Source organism: Setaria viridis, chromosome 4 (assembly GCF_005286985.2).
Source record: "Setaria viridis chromosome 4, Setaria_viridis_v4.0, whole genome shotgun sequence".
NCBI lineage: Eukaryota > Viridiplantae > Streptophyta > Magnoliopsida > Poales > Poaceae > Setaria > Setaria viridis.
The window spans coordinates 34,611,920-34,635,728 of record NC_048266.2 but is presented as its reverse complement, the minus strand read 5'-3'; the positions used below and the strand labels follow the sequence as shown (position 1 = coordinate 34,635,728).

The following is a 23,809-nucleotide window of genomic DNA, read 5'->3' as shown; positions in this document are numbered from 1 at the left end:
AAGTCAAAGAATTGGCGCCCACAGAAAGTCCCGGCCCACGGAAAGTCTTTTGGGCCCCGGCCAAGAATACTCGAAAGACGACTACTTCAACAATCGGCCTAGGATACTCGCCCTCCTGGATTTTACTGTGACCAGAAATGCTCGTAATCTCTCCATTCTAAATCGCTTTACTATTTCTAGATGCATAATAGGTTGATTTTAATTTTAAAAGTTAAAATAACCTATAATTTGGAACGGAGGGAGTAGGAAGAAAATACATGATAATAGGTTTTAAAGGAACGAAAATCAGAACTAAAATCCTGTTTTGAGACGCGTTCCCCCCAAAGCCGATTAATTTCTAGGAAATTGGTGTTTTAAAAATGGCTCACGGGAGAAAGGTTCAGTTGGTACCATGCTATTAACATGCGGTAGCACCTGTCAGCGTGTAAAAGAAATTCATCGAAAGATATAAATAGATAGAGCACACAGGCATTTATATTCAAATAAGTTTAGTATTTAACAAAAAAATGTTAAGTCGAAAAAATACAACAAATTAGTGTGTGCATAGTTGTGGGTGCATCTACTCATGTTTGAAGCCGTAACACACGACAATTGACAGGTTGATTTCCCTTTTCTATTCCTCTTTAAACATATTTTTTCAATCTCAAATTTTCCATATACGTACATGTGCTTGCATGCTCTATCTATCTCAAATTTTCCATATACGTACATGATTGGTAACTTGGTAGAATCCTAGGGAGGTGGGGTAGCACCTGAACCTTCCTCGGATTTTTATGATTTATTTTTGTTCCTTCGAAAATTGTGGAGCACGCAGAAACTCTAAAAAGTTGCATTGGAATAAAATGGCAAAAATATAATAAGTTCATAAGCCATGAGCATAATTGGAATATTATAAAATGTATGATAATGGCAAGAATGCAAAAATAGTACGTTACTAACAATATCACTCACCATTGTCCCTCAAAAGAAAGCACTATCATAGACATATTAAATTCTAATTTATATATCCATTCCCTCCAATAAACAAAAATGGAGGGAGCAACACGGTAGACAAACAACACATTTACTCCATTCGTTCCAATCCAAATTATAAGTCATTCCAACTTTCTTGGAGAGTCAAAACATCTCTTGACCAAATTTATACAATAAAGTACTAATATTCATGATTCAAATAAGTACCATTAGCTTGTTCATTAAATATATTTTCATAGTATATCTATTCGGTGCTATAAACCTTTATGACCCTCTTTATAATTTTGGTCAAATATAAAATAGTTTAACTTTCCGAGAAAGTTGGAATGACTTATAATTTGAAATGGGAGGGAGTATGCAAGATTAAACAGACAACACTTTTACTAGTATTCATGCAAGATTATGGCATTTTGAATACTCTCCTCAAATAAGGTCCAAGTCCGCGAACCCTATCGACTATGTTTTGGGTTTAATTACTTCCATGACTATGCCATTTGGTCTAACTACCACTTTACAATAGTTAAAAAGATCTTATAAATTTTAACATAAGTTATGCTATCATCATGCACAATTTAAATTAAAACTCCACTTCTTCATGAAAAAACATCTTTATTTAAAGCTAAACTGTACTAAGTATCAATTGATATAGTCACGGGAGTAAATTGAAAAAATCTATTAGTTGGCAATATTCAACGTGAGTAATTTGGATCTTTTCTTAATTAACTAATTGCTAAGCTGTCAAGTCCAACCACAACTATTTGGGAGTTTTGTTACAAGTTTTTTTTGGTGCAAGTACGGTTATTCGAGTAATTTATATATTTCAGTTTAGTGTGAATGTAACTTCATTTCCCAAAAAAAATTTACCGTACTTTCAGTTCGCCATTTCTACACGGTACGGTAGCTTAGCTACCAGGTCATTGAAAGTCAAACGTGGACCCTCGACCTCGACCGAACTCGCGCCCCCTCCTCGGCTCCTCCTTCCCGAATCCCGAGACCCGTTTACCGCTCTTAAACAAAACAGACCCGCTTACCCGCAAGTTCGTTCGTTACCTTCCGCACTCGCACTGTCTTCTCCTTCCCCCGCCTCCTCCCTCCCATCCCGCTCGCGATCTCGCGTCCTCCTACCGTCCCGCCCTCCGCCTCTCCGACGAGCGAGAGGCCGGACGGCCGCGCGTCCAGGCCCGCTCCTCGTCCCCACTCCCGAGCCGTTGCCACCGGCCTCGCGGCAGCCCCGACGTCGCAATGGTAAGACTCCTCGCCCTCGCCCTCGCCGCCACCAGCCACCGCGCTCTCCTGCTCTGCTGCTCGCTTCGGCGCAAAATGCTAGATCCCGATGCGATTCTGTCCCCTTGCAGCTCCACTGGATCGCAGTGACGCTCGCCGAGCCGAGATCCGCGTCCGAACCATTGGGTTCGTTCGTGGATCTGGGGCTCGGGCGTGTTACGTGCTTGTGCTTATACTGATTCGTCTCGTCCCGTGTGTGTTTGTTTTTGTCGGTTGTTGGTGGCGGGGATGATGTGGCAGCCGCTCCGGTTAGAGATTAAGGTAATTTCGGGATTGCCCTGCTGGATCCGGTTAATTTTGCAGTGCCTTTTGTTGTTGTTTCTCTGATGGTGGTTTCGTGTTTGGCTGGATCAGAGGAAGCTCGCGCAGAGGTCGGAGAGGGTCAAGTCCGTGGACTTGCATCCCACCGAACCATGGTAAGTGTGCTACTGTTTGTTGTCTTAGCTGTATGCTGCTAGGTTAATGTATCGTGCAATCTTCTGAATAGTGGATTTCTGTGCAATGCAGGATCATGTCAAGCCTTTATTCTGGGAGTGTCTGCATCTGGAACTACCAGACGCAGGTAGGTCACTTTTAATTTTAACTTAATTCTTATGAGCAATAATCAGTTGTTCATCTGATCTGGGTAGTTTGATAAATCTCTAAGCTCTTGACCACGTAGTTAATGTGATACTCTGTAACGTGTCTATAATAATGATTTGTCAGATTGGGAATTCTAGATGGCATAAAACTGGACTTATTCTTTTTTTTAAAAAAAACTTTTTACTTGCCGCAAACTGTGCAATTAGGAAGGCTACCCTTGTATCTGTTGGCCTAGAGACTCTAGTAATTCTAGCTTCAAGATGATAACTACTTCCATGCAAGGAATTTTTGAGAAAGTTATAGAGAAGGAAAGGTCTAAGAATTCATGGACAGAAACATAAGCATAGAGTCCATTGCATATTTGGTTCTTTAGCAACTTATCAGCTATCATGGAATGGGCAAATGCATGCAAAACAAACTCAGCTGGATTAGGTGAATCCAGTTAAGTTGTTTGGTTTGGGTGTATGTATTAGTACTTTAATGGGTGCTAAATGAACTGATAGTGTTTACCTAGTGTTGCCATTGGATACAACTTGGCACGTCCACAATAAGATTAGGGGAATTTTGAGAAGGTTCATCTGGCAAAGCTGGCAAACTTGGTGATGTCCACTGGTCTCTATCAGTGAGTGATAATATTTACCGGTGACTAAAAAAAACTCGACTGGTGGGGCCGTGGGGGAAAGACCGCCCCTGTGGTACTACAACTGAGTGGAAGCCTTGCTTGGCTGAGAAAACCCCTGAACCCTAGCTTTGCCTACATGGCCACACCCCTGGGCCGACCATGATCCAGTGGGTGACGACCACATCAACTACTTCCCCCTGGTAGGGCTCAAACCAACCACTGGTGCCACATGCTGCTATGTTTTGGGTTGCCAGCGAGGGGATTTTTCTGGTGCCACCAGGATTTGAACCTTAGCAGCCCCCGGAACGATGGATCGGAAACCACTGGTGCCACATGCTGCTATGGTGTAATTTGAGTGTTTTCTCACAGCTGTCAAGCTGCAAGATTTATATAGTTTTGTACAGATGATGTAAAATTTGAACTGATTAAGCTTTGTTATTTTATTACCAGACAATGGTGAAATCTTTTGAAGTCAGCGAGTTACCAGGTTGCTTTCTCACTTTACTGTTTACATTTCCATGTATGCTGTTGTGCCATTATGCTCATCTAACCATGTCCATTGCAGTTCGTTCGGCTAAATTTATTCCACGGAAGCAATGGGTTGTGGCTGGTGCCGACGACATGTTCATCCGTGTGTATAACTATAATACTATGGATAAGGTCAAGATGTTTGAAGCTCACACTGATTACATTAGGTGTGTGGCTGTTCACCCGACCCTGCCTTATGTGTTGTCATCGTCAGATGACATGCTCATAAAGCTTTGGGACTGGGATAAGGGCTGGGTGTGTACTCAAATCTTTGAGGGCCACTCTCATTATGTCATGCAAGTCACATTTAACCCCAAGGACACAAATACTTTCGCCAGTGCTTCCCTTGATCGCACTGTAAAGGTATATGCATTTCTGTTTGATTTTGGTAAGAGAAAAATGTGCTAACGTCTGACTTTCATCTTTCCTAGCCTTAACAAGCAGTTTTCTGCACTTGAATTTTTCAGATCTGGAGTCTTGGTTCTCCTGATCCTAACTTCACATTGGATGGCCATTCGAAAGGTGTAAACTGTGTTGATTACTTCACTGGTGGTGACCGGCCATATCTAATTACAGGCTCTGATGACCAAACTGCAAAGGTATGGCATGTTCATTTAGCGATGCACATGAGCCTTTTTTACATTGTTATTGATGAGTTAATTTCAAATTAGGTTTGGGATTATCAAACAAAGAGTTGTGTTCAAACACTTGAAGGACATGCCCATAATGTCTCTGCTGTATGTTTCCATCCCGAGGTTCCAATAATAATGACAGGTTCAGAGGATGGAACTGTTCGCCTATGGCACTCGACTACCTACAGGTTCTTCTTCCATTTCTGTTCTAGTTTGTGGCCTTGTGACACTCTGTCTTTGCGTTTACTTCTTGACATGCATGGTGCTCTTTCATACATACTTCTATGCAGAAGTTGTGCTAAATTGATTATAGCAATCAAAATTTCTCATGATCAGACCCAGGGTAGTGCTATCATTAAATAAACTGGCCAGCACAATGGTACATGTGATTTGGGGGAAAACCATACTTTCACTTGACAAGGGTGGGATGCAGTTAAAATTTCTCCGCTGAATTGAAAGCTGCTACTGATTGGTTGAAAATGGAGTGGACTTCTGTATTTAAAATGAAATGTTGACCTGTAGTTATAGGCTACATGTTTTGGGTTTGCAAATTCCCAGATATTCACAGGTTATATTAAGTGGTATATCGATGACTGGCCATTTATGCGTTATTCTTTTGTCTAAATTGTACCTCAGACAGCTTACCTCGCCAGCACACTTCCCGGACCACAAATAGCAAAAAAAAAAAAAAAACTCGGTACATATTTATGACATTTGAAGGAGGGGGGGGGGGGGGGGGGTGTTCTTATCTGGATATCTGGACGGGAGTTTCCAGTCCGTATCAGTTTTCTTTCCCTGGTTGCAAGTCTACTCGGCATTTCATGATTTCCTATGTACTTTAAGGATGCTTTTGTTGTCACATGAATAATCATAGTTTATGGTGACATTTTGTGATCTTTGAGCTCCTGTTATGATTTTCTATGCTATTTGACGTTAGACTCAATATTAGCAAATTATTATTGGTTGATTGTTTTGCTTAGCCTATAAGGTTCCATCACAAAAAGTGTTTTACTCATTAATAGCATAATCTTCTATTTGTGACAGACCTTGAAGCTTTTACCCTTTCTAGGTTATAAATTTAACTTTTCTGTTAATGGAAACTTGGTAGTAACATTGTTGCTGTTGTTCTTGCAGGCTTGAGAATACACTTAACTACGGTCTTGAACGAGTTTGGGCATTAGGATGCATGAAGGGCTCTCGAAGGTATTGAAGAAACATACTTTTCTTGTTTTCTCCAAATTTGCAAACCTTTTCTTGAATATATTCAATTCACGCAGAGTTGTGATTGGATATGACGAAGGAACAATAATGATAAAGATTGGCCGTGAAGAACCTGTTGCTAGCATGGATAACAGTGGTAAAATCATATGGGCCAAGCATAATGAAATTCAAACTGTTAATATCAAGACAGTTGGTGCGGACGCTGAGGTTGTCCTTGAAATCTGTGCCATCCTGTTGATAATGGTTGATTCCAGATTCTGATTCTAATGCTTTTAATTTGTTTCATTTGTCAGATCGCAGATGGAGAACGTCTACCATTGGCTGTAAAGGAGCTAGGAAGTTGTGATCTTTACCCACAAGTAGGTTTCTGTCTGATATTACGTGAATGCTTTTGTTTAATAGCTTTCTTTTGCTCCATGTCACAGTAGACAAATAAAGAAGCTTCGTATATTTCCATTGCACTATGTGTGCTAATAATGCAGTAAAGTGTGTAAATGTCTCAGTGACATCGAACAGTATCTTACTATTTTCTCTGTCTAGGGGGTACCTGTTGCTTACTGCTGTTTTTTTAACTATCTCAATTAATTAATGATGGAAGCCAGAGCCCATTGGCTACTTTTGAAATTTGGTTGATGGAGCTAAGAATTGTTTGCATGACATGCTTCTAAAAAATATTGGATATCCATGCCCATTGACACTTTCTCTTTTGTGGAAGCAAGAAAGCACCAACTTTCCACAGCTTCGTTCTTACTTTTGTTAAGAAAGTTAAAAAAATATTAATTAATCTATCCTGTTCTTCAGAGTTTACGGCACAATCCAAATGGGAGGTTTGTTGTTGTATGTGGAGATGGAGAGTACATTATCTACACAGCGCTAGCATGGAGAAATAGATCTTTTGGGTCTGCTCTTGAAATTGTCTGGTCAACTGAGGGAGAGTATGCTGTAAGGGAAAGCCCATCAAAAATAAAGATCTACAGTAAAAACTTTCAGGTTTGCTCTCTATGTAACATAATTTGTGACTGGTGATTTTCATTCTTTATGTTGCTAGTCAATATTCATCCGTACTTGAAATTTATAATGCTTAATCTCACTTCAGATACAACGAGAGTTCTTGCTATTACAGTGTCTTGGGACCATTGAGCCTTATATGCTTTCATTTTTATTATGCCTCAAGGGACTAGATACCATAGTCTGTATTGCCACATGCTTGAAGAACAACAATTTAGGTGCTGTTATTTTTATACTAATGTCCAAAGTTTAAATTAGGAAAGTTTGTCAGTAAAACTGAATGAAGAAGCCAGTTGCTTGCTTTTTTTTTTATGAAAACTATGCAAGCAAAGAAGAGGCTACAGCTATTTTAATTGACTGCAGCAATAGTTGACTTTCAGTTTGGAATATCTTATGGTGCTTATTAATGTCATATGTGTAAACATGCTTCATTATTATTTCTCAAACATATGCTGATAAGAGCAGCTGTAATTTCAGGAGAGAAAAAGTATAAGACCAGCATTCTCTGCAGAACGTATATATGGCGGAGTATTGCTTGCTATGTGTACGAATGACTTCATTTGTTTCTATGACTGGGCAGAGTGCAGGTTGATACGTCGAATTGATGTGAATGTAAAAGTGAGTTGTTACTTTGCTTCGAAAATGGATATCCATAATGTGCTTTTATCCTTTTTTGGTCTTACACTACTGGAATTTATTACTTGTCCTGCTGCAGAATGTATATTGGGCTGACAGTGGTGATTTGGTAACAATAGCAAGCGATTCGTCATTCTACATTTTGAAGTACAACGTGAGTTAATTTCATAGCATGCAGTAGATACTATATACAGCACTATTTTGTGGTGGTCAAGCACATCTTGTATTCTCTGACTGACAATGATATCCTTATTTATAATTTACTAACACAACTGTGACTTGATAACATATAGAGGGATCTAGTTTCTTCTCATATAGATGGAGGGGCTTCAGTTGACGAGGAAGGTGTGGAAGATGCCTTTGAATTGCTTCATGAGATAAATGAGCGTGTCCGTACTGGGTTATGGGTCGGAGATTGTTTTATATACAATAATTCTTCATGGCGGCTAAATTACTGCGTTGGAGGAGAGGTAGTATCTTGTATGCATATCCTTTTTTTTTTTGAGAGAGAGTGTTTGGTTTTGGATGCTGTCTATTTACCATTTCATGTGTTACAGGTTACCACAATGTTTCACTTGGATCGGCCTATGTATTTATTAGGATATCTCGCTAACCAAAGCCGTGTATATCTAATCGACAAGGAGTTCAAGTAAGCAACAATGCGACGTACTTATTTACTTTTAATCCTTCTTCATGATACACTTTTGTGTTAACAAGTTTGGTTATCGCAGTGTGGTGGGTTATACTTTACTACTCAGTTTGATTGAGTACAAAACACTTGTGATGCGTGGGGATTTGGAACGTGCAAATTCCGTTTTACCATCCATACCAAAGGAACAACACAACAGGTGCCATCCTGTTCAAAAAATTATTGTAGTGGGTGTTACTTTAAACTTTAGTTTACGTGGCCCATTGTTTATATGATTTAATCTTGGCTTGCAGTGTGGCACATTTCCTTGAATCACGTGGCATGTTGGAGGAAGCCCTTGATATAGCAACTGACCCTAATTACAGATTTGACCTGGCTGTACAGCTTGGCAGCCTGGAAGTTGCAAAGGCATGGTGCAATTATCCTGTCAATCTTGTAACTGTTTAGGGTACATCGGTCCAAGAAATTCTCTTTCCCTTGAAGTGCACCCTAATATCTAGTCGCTTTGCAGGAAATTGCTGTTGAGGCACGAAGTGAATCAAAGTGGAAGCAGCTTGGGGAACTTGCTATGTCCACTGGAAAGGTATTTATGTCAATTTTCTTCCGTGCGTTTCAGTAGTTGTTGTGTACATAGCATGGTGATCGTTGGCTTGCAGCCTTAATAATGTTTCTCAATTATATAAATCTTCACTCTTGTACCATAATTTATCATTAGATTGAGCTTGTTGCTTCCTCCTTGCCATATATATTTTTTAATGCCTTTTCTCTATAGTGCAAACATTTGGATTTAAACAGCTTTTACATTGCATGTACAATAACTGCAGCTCGAGATGGCAGAAGATTGTCTCCTTCAAGCTACAGACCTTAGTGGGTTATTGCTTCTATATTCATCACTTGGAGATGCTGAAGGGATAACAAAACTGGCATCCAAGGCTAAAGAGCTAGGAAAGAACAATGTTGCTTTCCTTTGCTTGTTTATGCTAGGCAAATTGGAAGATTGCCTTCAATTGTTGGTTGATAGGTAGACTTCTGCAATGCACATTGCCCATTCAGTAAAATCTTTTTCTGGACAATATATGTTGACAATTCGGTCATTGGATGTACAGCAACCGTATTCCAGAAGCAGCATTGATGGCACGATCATATCTTCCAAGCAAAGTTTCCGATATTGTTTCAATATGGAAAAATGATCTTCAAAAGGTATCTTTCTAATAAATTCTTTTTTGCGCTCCTTCCAATCAGATTTCACATTTTCCCATAAAAGTGAAGACTTAATATGCTCTGCTTCCAATTCTCTTAAGAATAAAATGTTAAATCAGTTTGCAAGAACGTACCTCTGCATGTTACTTGCTGTTATGCATTAGCTTGGTTTAGTTTGTTCTATGGGCTTCTGACTGCTGCTATAGTCATTTCCTTTCTTCTGTTTACAACTGTAAAACTGTCAGAAATAGGAGTATCTGCTAATTAAACCCACGGGTGGAATGTCTTAACTGTCAATGGATGATTTCTGACTAATGTTTACCTTATTTAAGATGGTAACTTGTTGCATTGGGATTGTCGAGAATGTAAACTTGATTGTTAAGATAAATCTATACTGTTAAGTTGTAAAAGAATAAATGTTGCACTTTATATACTCATATGCATGATATCACCAATTACCAATATTATAGATATCAAAGGAAAATCAAGTTTGAGCTCAAGAACTGGATTGCATTGTTATGGAATGCTCAGAATGCATGATTCTAACTAATCCGACCAGTATCAGGTCATCAAATCTGATAATTGAAACCCACAAAATTCATTATGGTTGATGAATTGTCTGTACCATCTGTGATCACACAAAATTGCGATGTTTTTCCATAGTTTATTTATTGTGTGCATGTGTACACTCTGTTGTTATTCAAGGTATTAGCAAGTGCTGATTCATTGGTTTTTTTATCTGTGCCTTTTAAGGTGAACTCCAAAGCTGCAGAATCTCTGGCAGATCCTGCTGAGTACCCGAACTTGTTTGAGGACTGGCAGATTGCTCTCAATGTAGAAGCTACCGTTGCTTCCAAGAGGTACTTGTTTGCCATCATGTGTTATAGAGCTTAAATCAATGTATCGAACTTTTGTTATCCTTCCATGATGTAACTAGACAATCCATTAATAATGTGCAGTATCAACAGAAACTTAGTATCCTGGCAATCTATGAGCAATGCTTTCCTATACTATTCTGATATTTGTTTTCATATGGATCTGTGCTTTCTTTGCTGGAGAAGTTAGGTAATTTATTAGCGTAAAAATCTTCCTTTAGTGATTATTCTAATGCGGAATTGCAGTTTTTGAAATAAAGATTTACACTGTTAACAAACCAATCTTAGTAGGACCATCTGAATCTTTCTGTAAAAAATGTTACATTGGAGAAATAAATTCAATGTACTATCTTCTATGTTGGAAGAGTGCATTGAATTCATTGCATCACATTGCATCAAACCGTTACACTAGATGGGGAAGGCCGGAAGGGTACTCCCACCTGACCTGTGACCTCTATCCCATCTTCCTCCATGCTTGTACCCGGTGGCTTCAGTGTGGCCGCATCATCTTAGCCACTTACCCAGGGGCCAGGCCGCCAGGGTGGTTGTCAGGGTGACGTGGACCGTAAGAGCGCCACGAAGGTGATACACCGACAGTAGCACCAGTTAACCAAGCTGGGCAGGGGAGTAATGAGAGATTATTTTTCTTAGAATGATAAACTGAGTGCAACCATCTGGCATCTCAGTTAAAGCCAAGATCAGCCATTTTATGTCATGCATGCACTCACCTAACAAATATTGCTGTGTTGCAATTTTCTCCAATATAGCAAGGATTATGGGACCGTTTGGATAAAATGCGTTATGGGACATTTAGTTTTAAAGAAATACTCTTCTTTTTAACTTATATCCTGACAATATCTTGTTTTGAATAGGGGTGTCTATCCACCTGCTGAGGAGTACATGACTTATGCGGACAGGTCCAATGAGAGCCTTGTGGAAGCTTTCAAAAGTATGAATGTGGAAGAAGAGATACCAAGTGAGAATGGAGATCCTACTCATGAGGTATTACACTTTGTTATAATGCTGGATTCTTTATAGTAGCATAGTTTGTGATAGTGTTGGATTGGTTCCTACCTTTTGGTATCCCTTGAAACTCATAGGAGAACAGCAGGCACCAACTCAGAAACTATGCATATATTTTCTGTTGCCTTGTTGTTATTTTTATCAATATCTGTTGCTTCTACTGCTCCTCTACTGAAACTGCTGCATGATGCTGACACCAAATGAATTTCTACAGGTCATCGAGGATGATGGAGTCGAGGAAAGTCAGGAGGATGCTGTTGAAGTTGAACCTGATGATTCAGTAGATGGCGGTGTCCTTGTGAATGGGAATGATGGTGAGGAACACTGGGGTATGAACAATAAGGAACTCCATCAGCATGAAAACAGTAGTTGTGGAAGCCTACAGTCCGATAGTCTTTAGTCATCTCTTTTCATCCTAAACTCAACAAATAATATTTAGGTTAAACTATCCATTGAATGGGTGCAAGTGTCTCTATTATGCACACAGTAGTATCCTGAGTCCCTTGTCCTCACCCGTTATCACTAATTCACTAAAATGCTTGCAATGTATGTCTTATCTGTTTTGTCACCTAAAATACTAATTAACCTCACAACATGTGCATGGATAACCCAATCACACAACCTTGTCTTATTGTTCTTTCTTTTTTCTCTCCTTTTCAGTGCTAACTCCTGACCAATAGTAGAGACATTACGACAGCATTCTGCACCAGCATTTTGGTTGTTTTTGTGTAAAGGTAAGCATGAAAATATATAAGCACAAATCAATGCAAAATTAAATGGTTCATTTTATTCTCATATCCTTGAGCAAATCAAAGTTGTATGTAATATTTTTCTTGTATATTCTTTTGGTATGCCTTTTTGACACACAAAGCAAAATATCTATCTGAATGGCAGGGTAGACATTATCAGCTTTCCTAGCATAGTTCGTGGGTTTAAACTTGTCTTCTCACTACTGTAGGTTGCCACATGTTCAGAGTTGATAGCCATGTAAAAGAGGTTCCTCTCCATTTGTACAAGGCATTGGGCGTGGTCTTGTATTGAGGGATACAGCCATACAGGAACAGTCCCAGACAATTAAGTAGCACTTTGGTCTAGATAACAAATTTTGCAATTCGATTCTTTTTGGGTAGGGTTTTGGAAGCTTTATGGCTTTGTAGATTCGGGTATGTTATAGGTTGCCCTACCCTTTATATATTCACCATATGTCAAGATACTGTCATTCTTTGAGGTTGGAATTTGTTCACCGGCAGAGGTCCTGCACCCTTGTATTTTGGTCCAAATAAGCAGTCTTCAATTTGTTTTCCCGGTTGCTGATCACCTGATCCTTGGTGTCTGTTCTGTACAATTGTTATGGTCTTCACTCTTCAACTATAGCAAATATAGAAATTTAAAGTTCCAATTACCTTTCTGACTTCTATCTGTATTTGAGTTGTTATTTGGCTGTATAGCCTATGGTTTTGTATTCCCAAGCTGCCAAAGCATTGTTGCAAAACAGTGCCCTGTGGTGTTTACCTGTTTTGTATTCCCAGCGGATGTATCATGTATGTGCTCGTTCAGCTTCGATGGTGCCACCGCTGTTCGACACAAACCACTCTTGTTGCGCTCGCTTGGAGTATTCTTCTTAAATCTGATTTAGCTCCCTCGCCGCCACCGACTTCCTGTTTGGCTTTCGGCGGCGCTCCACCGCCAGTACTGCTGCTGCACGAGACTCTGTTCACTTGTCAATGCCATTCTCTACCACCGTTGCGGTCGCAATGCCAGCTCGCCATCATCGTCGGGGCAACAAGCTCCCCGACGATTCCTCTAAGCCTGGCGGCCTCATGTAAATCCCTCAAACCTGAACACTCAATCGTCGCTGGAGAAGCAGCAGCAGCCAAGCGCATGTGTTCATCAATTCGTCAAAAAAAAGCAGTGAGACAGAAAAACGCTCGAATGTGATTTAGAATTCTCTAAATGTATAAACATGCTCTATTCTCGTGATTCGAATTCAAGCAAAGCTGTTTAAAAACGAAAGGGTGTCCTCGATAGATTACAGGGGTGGGGCATCTCATCTTATCCGCTGCTACGTTCTTTTGTTGGTGATCTCTCACAGTCACCGAGCGTGTCGTTCTGGAACTTTGATCCCAAATTCCGCCATGAGCTCTCAGGTGCGCGTTCTCAACATCAGCCATGTCCGTCCCGTCCAAACGGTCGGCCTGTCGCCGCCGAGCCAAGGCGAGCACAAGCTGTCCTTCCTGGACCTGCTGCAGATCTCCAAGACAATCCAGCGCCTGTTCTTCTTCGACGGCCCGGACCTTCCGCCGTTCCCGTCGGTCGTGAGCGCGCTGCGGTCCTCCCTCGCCGCCACGCTCGCGGTCTTCCTCCCCCTAGCCGGCGAGCTGGCATTCCGCCCCGACTCCGGCGACGTCGTCATCGACTTCTCCCCTGTCGCCATCTCCTCCTCCACGGGCGTCAAGTTCGTCGAGGCCGAGTTCGCCGGCGGCGCCGACGGCATGCGCCGTCTGGCCAGGGACGACGCGCACGACGCGGAGGCGTTCGCGCGGCTCGTTCCGGAGCTCGAGGCCGGGAGCCTGCCCGCCCCGGTGCTCGCCGTGCAGGTCACGAGGCCCGCGGACGGGGGCGCCGCCGTGGCAGTTGGGGTGTCGATCCGGCACGCAGTGGCGGACGGCCACGCGGTGTGGCAGTTCCTGAGGGCGTGGTCGGCGGCGTCGCGGGAGGGCCACGGCTCCCTCGCCGCGCCTGGCTTCGTGCAGCCGACGTTTGACCGGGCGGGCATCTGGCACCCCAAGTCCGCCGAGATTGCTCGCTCCGTACTGAGCAAGGTCGCGCCGGCGCTGCCCCTGGTAATTCTCGTTCTCCTGATGAATAACGTCAAGCAATTCTTGAACACCATTTCGTCTGCTCTAAACAATTGATTTGATCGAACAGCTCAGGTCAACGTCATCCAAACCGGAGATCATGAAGCAGAGCAGAAGAACCTTCCTGCTCCGCGCCGACGAGATCCGGTCCCTGAAGCAGCACATCCTCGAACAGAGCAGAGCAATCAACCGCGGCGAGCCGTGCAAGCCGCCGAGCACCTACGTCGCCGTGTCGTCCCTGGCTTGGGCATCCATCGCCCGGGCGAACCTCACCATGCTCGACGCCGACGACGCCCACCTCATGGTCAGCGCGGACTGCCGCAACCGCCTGCGCCCGCCGCTCGGCGACGGCTTCTTCGGGACCTGCGTCAAGGCGTGCTTCGCGCGGGTCCGCGCGGGGGACCTGCGCGGCGAGGCCGGCGTGGCGCGCGCAGCCGCGGCCATCCGGGACGCGATCCGCGTGTACCTTGAGGAGCTCGAGGGCGGCCCGCTGGCGGACGCCGAGGGCTGGGTGGCGGCGTACGGCGCCGTCCCGAAGGAGAGGCTCGTGACGGTGGGGTCGTCGAACCGGTTCGCGGCGTACGAGACGGACTTCGGGTGGGGCGGGCCGAGCCGCGTCGAGCTGGTGTCCCTGTTCGCGACGCAGATGGTGACGCTGCTCGGCGCGAGGGACGGCGGCGTGCAGGTGTCGGTGTCGCTCGACGCGGCGGCGATGGATGCCTTCGCGGCCAACTTCGTCGTCCCGGCTCCCGTTTCTGCGGCTGATACGGTGATAAGAATGGCTAAGGACATAAGGTGATTGGGACTTGGGAGGATTGGGAGTAAATCCCAAACCACCTTCATGAAAAGGGAGGAATATCATGGATGGAATCACATTCTTACATGAAAATCCTACATTTATTTTATAAGTTTCGTGTTTGTTGATCGTATGATTTTAGATAAGCTCGAGGTGGTTGATCACCAACAATTTAGCCGGTGGTCACCACCTTCCTACTCGCCTTTCTTTGGAGGCGTTCGTCACTCTACCTCTTATTTTCCTTCCTCCGCACCACCCAACTCTCCTTTCATCTACGTCGCGCCACCTGCATTCACCAACCACCTTCGCGCGGTCGTTGCCCCTCCAACCCTCCTTAAATCCTACTCCTACCTTTCCTCGCCCCCACCATGATGCCCACGCTCCGTTCCGGCCACTAATGGCTAGTGGTGCGCCGCCTCGCCATCCCGCTCGCCACCGGACTTCTCTTCCGCCTGGGGTTCCAGGACCTAGGGAGAGAGTATCCTGGTAACTCGAACCACTGTCTCATTGGATCAATGCCGATGTGCCATGAGCATATCTGTTTTCTTTCTTTTTTTTCTTTTTCCATTTTCTTTTTGCAAAACTAGATATAAAGTGGGATTGATAACTTGATGTTGATACAGTGGTTAACCATTTAATCAATCCATTAATTTTTACATATTTACTCCTTTTCAAACGTTTTGATTTAATTTTTTGTTATCATCGATCACCCAAACTTTATACGAGAACTTGAATTGGGGATGGGGATTCAGGGTTAGGATTTTGAGGTTGGGTGGTTACCTCCATGTCCGTCTGCAGAGGATGATGGAGGCGGAAGAGACGACAGTGGAGCGGAGGTAGTGAGGGTACTGCAGAAGCTGATCCTGGTGGGCAATGGAGGCGACTTGGGTGTTGAGCTCAAAGAGGTTAGTGTTGGTGGCGAAGGCCGCTAGAGCCGGGAGGTGGGAGTAGTGGGGGAAGCTTGGGTGAGGGAGGAAGACGAAGGACGCATGGGGGGAGTTAGAGGCTGGCAAGTTAGCGTTGGCAGCGGCAGAACCGTTGGAGTTGGAAAGGAGGCATGAGGTGGTGTCGGGGATAGATCCCCAGTACTCGCAAGGAAGGAAGAAGACGGACTCCTACTAGGATTCCCCTTAATCCTACTAGGACTCATACCATGTAATCCTACTAGGACTCCACCTTGTAACCGACTAGTTATCCCGCCCCCTGGAGTATATAAAGGAGGGCAAGGGTATCTAGATCGGTGAACTCAGAACAAAGGACAAAACCCTCATACCACAATATCCAAGCGCAGGGTGTAATATACAACACCCCAAACAGGACGTAGGGTATTATGCTACTCTGGTGGTCCGAACTTGTATAAATCCGTGTCTTGTGTCCTCATTTTTACCTTCATGTTCCAGGTCCGGTGATTCCCCACCTACCAATCTACTACCTTGGGTACCCCCTTGGTAGGTTGCCGGGTATTAAACACCGATATCTGGCGCGCTAGCCTAAGGGAGAGGAAGGCGGCGACATCGGGTTCAAGAAAGCGATGTTGGAATGGGCTTCGTGTAAAGAGGAGGAAGAAGATGAGGGCGATCAGGCAGACGGAAGGAGTGTTTGATGGAAAAAAAAAGTGAATTGATTGACAGCAAAGATAGATCCTTTTTATGCTCACTTTAGTTTATTTGGCAATTGGCACGTGTCCCATTATTCAGTCAGTGGCTTTAAGACTACAATCGGCGCCATTATATTGCTTTGTGTTCTTGTCTAAGAATAGGGGGTTTCAGCCATCAGCGAGGTCTCCAAACTTACAAGGTATGCTTAGGGTGGCCCGTAAGGTTCATAGCTTCAGCATGTTCACTGAAACAAAGAGCGAAACACATGCAACGAACTTGACACGGACAACCCTATCGTGCTGAGGATACAGCTCCAGCATCCACCGTATCAACCGCGGAAATGGGAGACGAGACGACGAAGTTAGCCGCGAAGGCATCCATCATCGCCGCGTCGAGCGCCACCGACACCTGCACGCCGCCGTCCCCCGCGCCGAGGAGCGTCACCATCTGCCCCACGAACAGGGACACCAGCTCGACGCGGCTCGGCCCGCCCCACCCGAAGTCCGGCTCGTACGCCATGAACCGGTTCGACGACCCCACCGCCACGATCCTCTCCGGCGGGGTGGAGCCGTAGGTCGCCACCCAGCTCTCGGTGTCCGACAGCGGGTCGCCCTCGAGCTCCTCCAGGTGCACTCGTATCGCGTCCTGGATGGCCGCGGCGGCGCGCGCCACGCCGGCGCGCAGGTCGCCCGCGCTGGCCCAAGCAACGCAGGGCTTGATTGAGTTCCCGAAGAAGCCGTCGCCGAGCGGCGGGCGCAGGCGGTTGCGGCAGTCCGCTATGACGATGGGGCGGGCGTCGTCGGTGTGGAGCATGGTGAGCTTTGCCCGGGCGATGGACACCCACGCCAGCGACGAGATAGCGACGTAGGTGCTCGGCGGTCTGGACGGTTCGCCGCGGTTGAATCTTCTGCTCCGTTCGAGAATGTGCTGCTTCAGGTACCAGATCTCGTCGGCGCGGAGCAGGAAGGTTCTTGCGCTCTGCTGCATGATCTCCGGTTTGGACGACGTTGACCTGAGCTGTTCAATGTTCGATCCACCAGAAGATATTTCAGAATTCAGATCAGACGAGAACGAGATGATGGTGATCCAGGATGAGAAGTGGAGAACTACCAGGGGCAGCGCCGGCGCGGGCGCGGCCTTGCTCAGTAAGGTGCAGGCTATCTCGGCAGACTTGGGGTGCCGGATGCCCGCCCGGGCAAACGTCGGCTGCACGAAGCCAGGCGCGGTGAGGGAGCCGGGGCCCTCCCGCGACGCCGTCGACCACGCCCTCAGGAACTGCCACACGGCGTGGCCGACCGCCACCGCGAGCCGGATCGATACCCGAGTCACCCGACCGCTGGTAGAAAACAGTCCCCGAAGCGGCGCCAACAAGTTTCACCAAGAAAGATAAAGAACTGAGAAGAGTTTAAGGGATCTCCCCCTCCGTCCGAACCTATCCGTTTGCATTCACCACGGTTCCATTTTATTGGACCGTAATTTTCAGATTTTACAACTCGACTTCTTACTTTACTTGTTTTACTTATTATGCGAAACATATTTAAGAGTATTAAAGTAACATTACATTACTTTTGTCATACCTCTTTACAGTTCATCACTTTGTTAGCTTGAGTGGGCCAGCACGCCGAAGCCATCTTCTTCGCTTCGCTCTCCAAGTGCTACCCTGCGCCGTTGCCTCTGGAACCACTTCGCTTCTTGCAATCCGCCTGTGCTTGCGCTGTCTTTTCTATGCCCGAAGTCTTCTCGCCATCCCAACCGGAGACCAACTCGATGTGAGCGCCCTGACTTCGTGGCGCTTAATCTCTGCACCCACGAAGTCACCTCTTCGCGTCGGTTTTCCATTCCTGTAAATGAGAAATCCAAAGACTTCACCTCCAATTCGCTCTTCGCGTCGGTTTTCCATTCCTATAAATGAGAAATCCAAAAACTTCGCCTCCAATTCGTTAAGTCGATTAATCGTAAAATCTCGAAATGAGAGAGGGAGCACCACGCGAAATCCTTTTCCCCAACGACCGCCACGGCGGCGCCCCCGTCCGCGGGACTCGTGACCTGCACGGCGAGAACCGGGGTGGGCAGACTCTCGGCGTCGAGCGACGGAACGAGACGCGCGAACGCCTCCGTATCATGAGCGTCGCCCCTGGCCAGGTGACGCATGCCGTCGGCGCCACCGGCGAACTCGGCCTCGACGAATTTGACGCCCGGGGAGGAGGAGATGGCGGCGGGGGAGAAGTAGATGACAACGTCGCCAGAGTCGGGGCGGAATGTCAGCTCGCCGTCGAGGGGGAGGAAGACCGTGAGCGTGGCGGCGAGGGAGGACCGCAGCACGCTCACGACCGACAGGAACGGCGGGAGGTCGGGACCGTCGAAGAAGAACAGGCGCTGGATTTTCTTGTGGGGACCTGCACCAGGTCCATGAAGGACAGCTTCTGCTCGCCTTGGCGCGGCGGCCGTTTGCACGGGGCGGACATGGCTGATGTTGAGAAAGCGCACCTGAGAGCTCATGGTGGAAACTGGATCAAGGTTGAACGACACGCTTGGTGACTGGGCTCACCAACTAAAATTATAGTACTAGCAGATGCCCCCCTTTTTTCTATTTACATTAAAAAATCACAACCGTTAAGATCGTGCTTCTGGATGGTTTGAATAATCTAGGACGCCCGTTTTTTAATAGGTGGCTTGAATTCGAATCACGAGAACAGGGCATGTTTATAGCTCTAGCTTTAAAAGATCTCTTTTCTTTTTGAGAGAAACATTTAAAAAAACGCATACAACCCACGCACTCTACGGTCTATACTCACACCAACCAAACAATCCAAAGGCAATAGGTACACCGATAAGTAGGAATATTTGGATAAATTGTTTTGTTAACGTTTTAGAGTAAATATAAAATTTTGAACTCAAGCAGCTGGGAACCAGAGCTTGGATATCCGAGCGAATGGCATCAACCGGAGAGATTTTTTTATTTTAACCTTTTTTAACTAATATTTTAAAAATAACCCACCCGAACAAATATTTGCTGACCATTTTGGTCGTGCTGGTCCACATAGCGTGACAAGAACACTTTGTCGCGCTACATGCAATAGCGTAACAAGATGTGCCACATCGGAGCGCACGGAAGGGGTAGCTTATCACGCCACTCCCACCCGCGTGACAACACAATCTTGTCACGCCACTTGGCGTGACAAGCTCCGACTTTAGAAAAATCATAACTTTTTCATACGAAGTCAGATAAAAATGAGTTTTATATGAAAATTGTAGCACTCAACGAGATTTACAACTTGGTAGTTTTTTTTCATTTAAAGTCGTTAAGATGCATTAATAATTTACTAAACTTTAGACAGCATATTAAGGGCCTATCCTATTTCCGGTAGTCTCCAACTTAGCTTTGTTCATCATGGTTCCACCAAAGAAGTTGTATACAATATCTTATCTATGAAATTATAGGAAATAGATAAGACTAATATGTCATAAGCTACTACAATAAGAATGAGATATATATAATCATCACTGGGATCGTGCTCGTGCGTTGCTATGGGCGTCAACATATTTATAGTGCAACACATAAATCATTCAACAAGACTATATAGTGTGATAGTAAGAACAACCATATAAAATATGAAATTCATCTAGAAACAACATTAGTTGCTGACTTCAAACATGCTCATTCATCAATGCCTCCAGGACTTAATCACTTTCCAACTATAGCTAGAAACAACATAAGTTGCTGACTTATGCATGATATTTGACATCTTTAAGCTCTAATTTATGAACTTCTTTTTCTTCCATGCTAAAGTACATAGATTGTACTTATATTTTTGTGTCATTTCTACATGTTTAAGAAAAAGATAAATATTCGAGCTTCTGAATATAACCACGTGACAACTTTGCCGGTACTTCAAAAAATTTAGCTAAGTATTTGGGGACTCTTTATTCCATCTTTGACCATCAAACTTAAAAGATTTTTGCTCAAATTTAAACCTTGGCTTTCCATCATATCGATCACATAAAATTTCAAATTTCACCCAAACTGACTTCTTTTCAAATTTCAAATTTAAAATACATTTAAACATGACCCCTTGCCCTGATGATTTGCTACATTTGTTTAATCTACACCAACATCATCATAGCCAACTTCAAAGATCTTAATACTTCGTCGGAGTACCTTAATTAGCTCAACTGCTCAAGTGTGCTATTAGAACCTAGTGTTACAGTGATATTAGAAAATTTCTAAGTCTGAAAACAGTATCAAGTGACCAACTTTGAAATGGAATTCAGAGAGATTTTGTATATAAACTTTGGAAGTTTTTGGACCACAAATAAACCTGGATACCTAGTGATTAGTTTGGGATAGTTGTTGACCAGAGAAATCCAGGATTTCATATTCAAATGAAAGCTCAAAGTTTCCAAGGTTGAACTATTTTGAATCATTTCTGACGAAACTGAGTCGGCAGCCATTTAACACTGAATGATAGCCGAAAAGTTGAAGGGACTGCTGAAGAAACTAACATTGAAGTAGCTCAAACTTCATTATCATGTGTCCAAATTATTGGTTATTTCTCTACCCGTGCATTTGGTATAGGAGTTGATTGAAACTTACTTTTATGCACAATCCAACCTTGATTAGTTAGGACATCTTTACCATCTATTTAAATAACTAGTAATATCCTATACTTAGCACTGCCTAGTTATGCAACCTTTTGTACCCAAATTTCATTATTTATGTTCCATATTTGATAATTAACTAACTTTTTATTTTAGTTGTAGTAGTTTTTGATATATTAGCCTTATCTATTTCCTATAATTTCATAGATAAGATATTGTATAGAACCTTTTTTTTGGAACCATATCATGACGAACAAAGCTCGATATGGTTCCATGATGAACAAAGCTAATAAGGTTCATCGTAGAACTTTTTTCATCACGATATGGTTCCATAAGTATATAAGAGAACGATGGTCATGGCATCTAGAGAAGTAGATCATAATTAGATAGGTCCTTGGGTTTGTTTAGTTAAAGAGCAGGATGTCTGTGTTCCATCAATTTTCAAAGAACACTTTTGTTCATCATTTAGGGGAATATTTTTCTGTAAAATATCACATGACTAAACAAACATTTCATCTTATATATTGATTTAACATTATTGATGCTTTTTCTGGTCAACACACCGAATTGCCCTAGATCGCGCGCGGTGGAACTTCACCTCATGAGACTCCCGCCTCCAAGCCAGTCGGAGCAGCCGGTTAGACCAGTTAGCACAGGGGCAACGCGAAAACCTACGTTCACCACCCTGGGAGGGACCCCGTTAGGGATGGTGCACCTAGGGTTGTTTTGAGATCGGCAGGCCACTCAGAACCTCCTCAACCGCCGTGGAGACGAAGGAGGAAAGCAAGGAGGTTGAAAAAGATTTGGTTTGAGAATAAAAAGGTAAATTGTATTGTTCGATTGGGTGTTAGCCTCAATCGTCCGCGGCCCTTAGGGTAGGGAGGTCGTTGTGGCGGAACCGCCCTAATTAACTTAGCGAAAGCACAATAAAGTCGCCTGACACGCGATCATGTGCTTTAATCAAGTTAACTTGGCAGTCCGTCGGATTTCATCCGATAAACCACTACACAGGATCGAGAAAAAGCAGAGCTCACACGAAGGTGAGTGGTTCCAGAGAATACAATAGATCACCCACATTAAACAAGTGTATTAATTTATTACAACATCAGATTCGAAATTCAAATATAGTTTGCATAGTTCTTGGGCAGCGGAAATAAACAAACGAAAGCTAGCACCGAGGTCGGACGTCACGACGAGGCCGATCATGACATCACTGGTCCTTGTCCTCACTGTCCGAGGAGGGATCCCACTCGACCGTCAACCCAGGAGGAAGCCGAGGAGGCCAAGTGCCACTAGAAGCAAACTCGGGGGCGACAACAACACCTAAAAAGATATGCCACAACAAGGCTAAGCGACTACGCTCAACAAGACTTAACCGATAGGTGGTAACTACTCCACCAACTTCTAGACATGCAAGGCTCTTTGGCTCAAGGGTTTGTTTTGCCAAAAACGACTAGTATAGGTCCTTACTTTCAATATTTTAGCCACAAGTTCTACGTTCAATTACCAATCTAAGTCAGCAGCTATACTAAACAAGCATAGTTTTCCAAGCAATTAGTACAGATAACCATGTTAGATCATCATCATCTTTCATTCTTACTCAGTGTAGCATAGCGATCAAGCAGTCCCAAACGGTGAGAGGCAGACGAATCGATTCGAATTTCTTAACCATGCATGGCGAACCTAATCTCATGACATCTGTGCACCACGAAGGGTCCCTTCCTTTGTCAGCCGTCCACATCAATCCCCAGACCCATGTCGGGCCCACTTCCCTTAGTACAAGGCTCCACAGACCCGGCCTCTGCCATTCTATGGCCGCACTTGTCACCACATGATGCACCATGGGAAAACTCAGTTTTCAGAGATAGTGGAATGAACCGCTCACGTCCCAGTTCAATCAAGTACTAGGCTTCCCCATCCCATACTAGGTATGAGATTAGTACTTTCAAACATTTGATCACGAACACCATCACTTTTCGACCTGAAACCAATTTCATGTAGACAGACGGGGCAATCCACCGACCACCAAAATAGTTAACAGAGCCTTGCCCTGTCCATCGTCCTTATAGTTGTTGCAAAAAGAAAGCAAGCAACTCCTATAACTCGCGAGTGACAGGAAATCACTCGACTTTTACCGAGTCCTGTTTAAGCATTGCAACTACTCGACCTGTCATACTAGTGTTCAGATCAAAGGGAAACTAAGTCATACATCTACGGTTTCAATCAATTCCTGGAACGAAATGCACACACATAACAACAGAAGGCATGTACAAGTTTAGAAAAACTGGGTTATGCTCCGGGGCTTGCCTGTGACGACCGGCCCCTAATCTTTCCGGGTTAATCTTAATCCAAGCCCCGATCACCTGTCTAGTTTTCTCCCCCCCTAAGTGTTCAGTCCAACCTCCGAACGATCCCGACCCTCCCCGCTTTGCTTCGGTTCCGACCCCGCCAAACCCAGCTCACCGTCGGATCCTTCTAAGTCTTCCTCAAACGTCCGTTCTATCCGACCGGTGGACCCGCGAGACCTTTTTCCCCCAGATCTTCCGCGACAGGCGCACTCGAGTTGCATGCCCGCTTCAGAGTCTCCCCGCCGCGTGGCTCATCTTCTCCGACGCCCGCCGCTCAGTTTTGTCTCTGGCTCGCGACCGAATGGATTCTCGCGCCCCCTTCTCCATTGGCAGCGGAAGCCCCTCTGCAACCTTTCTGCCGTGCCTCGCCTCCGCGCC

The 23,809-nt window shown here is 44.5% G+C and overlaps 3 protein-coding genes across 4 annotated transcripts; 2 read left to right on the top strand and 1 right to left on the bottom strand.

The window, feature by feature from the left end:
* The first annotated feature begins 2,020 nt into the window (after positions 1 to 2,020).
* LOC117852251 (coatomer subunit beta'-2-like) lies at positions 2,021 to 12,634 on the top strand. Of its 2 annotated transcripts, none has more exons than XM_072293277.1 (26): positions 2,021 to 2,217; positions 2,497 to 2,517; positions 2,611 to 2,672; positions 2,764 to 2,818; positions 3,911 to 3,947; positions 4,026 to 4,351; positions 4,456 to 4,587; positions 4,660 to 4,808; positions 5,755 to 5,823; positions 5,898 to 6,048; positions 6,135 to 6,200; positions 6,643 to 6,831; positions 7,327 to 7,467; positions 7,565 to 7,639; positions 7,779 to 7,955; positions 8,043 to 8,134; positions 8,217 to 8,333; positions 8,428 to 8,542; positions 8,646 to 8,717; positions 8,959 to 9,155; positions 9,241 to 9,334; positions 10,088 to 10,194; positions 11,082 to 11,211; positions 11,447 to 11,546; positions 11,893 to 11,966; positions 12,191 to 12,634. In XM_072293277.1, exons 1-25 carry the CDS (start codon positions 2,215 to 2,217, stop codon positions 11,910 to 11,912), a joined length of 2,697 nt encoding a protein of 898 aa, XP_072149378.1. In that variant the 5' UTR covers positions 2,021 to 2,214; the 3' UTR covers positions 11,913 to 11,966; positions 12,191 to 12,634. The 2 variants fall into 2 exon arrangements, with proteins under 2 accessions (XP_072149378.1, XP_072149376.1); XM_072293275.1 differs by having other exon boundaries at positions 11,447 to 11,561.
* Positions 12,635 to 12,767: 133 nt separating this feature from the next.
* On the top strand, positions 12,768 to 15,014 carry LOC117852253 (anthocyanin 5-aromatic acyltransferase). Its single transcript, XM_034734266.2, has 2 exons — positions 12,768 to 14,075; positions 14,161 to 15,014. Exons 1-2 carry the CDS (start codon positions 13,368 to 13,370, stop codon positions 14,887 to 14,889), a joined length of 1,437 nt encoding a protein of 478 aa, XP_034590157.1. The 5' UTR covers positions 12,768 to 13,367; the 3' UTR covers positions 14,890 to 15,014.
* A 1,091-nt stretch (positions 15,015 to 16,105) lies between these two features.
* On the bottom strand, positions 16,106 to 19,010 carry LOC117853667 (anthocyanin 5-aromatic acyltransferase). Its single transcript, XM_072293486.1, has 3 exons — positions 18,390 to 19,010; positions 17,595 to 17,852; positions 16,106 to 17,501 (listed from the first exon to the last, which is right to left on the bottom strand). The coding sequence occupies exons 1-3, from the start codon at positions 18,981 to 18,983 to the stop codon at positions 16,776 to 16,778; spliced, it is 1,578 nt and encodes a 525-aa protein (XP_072149587.1). The 5' UTR covers positions 18,984 to 19,010; the 3' UTR covers positions 16,106 to 16,775.
* Between the last annotated feature and the right edge of the window lie 4,799 nt (positions 19,011 to 23,809).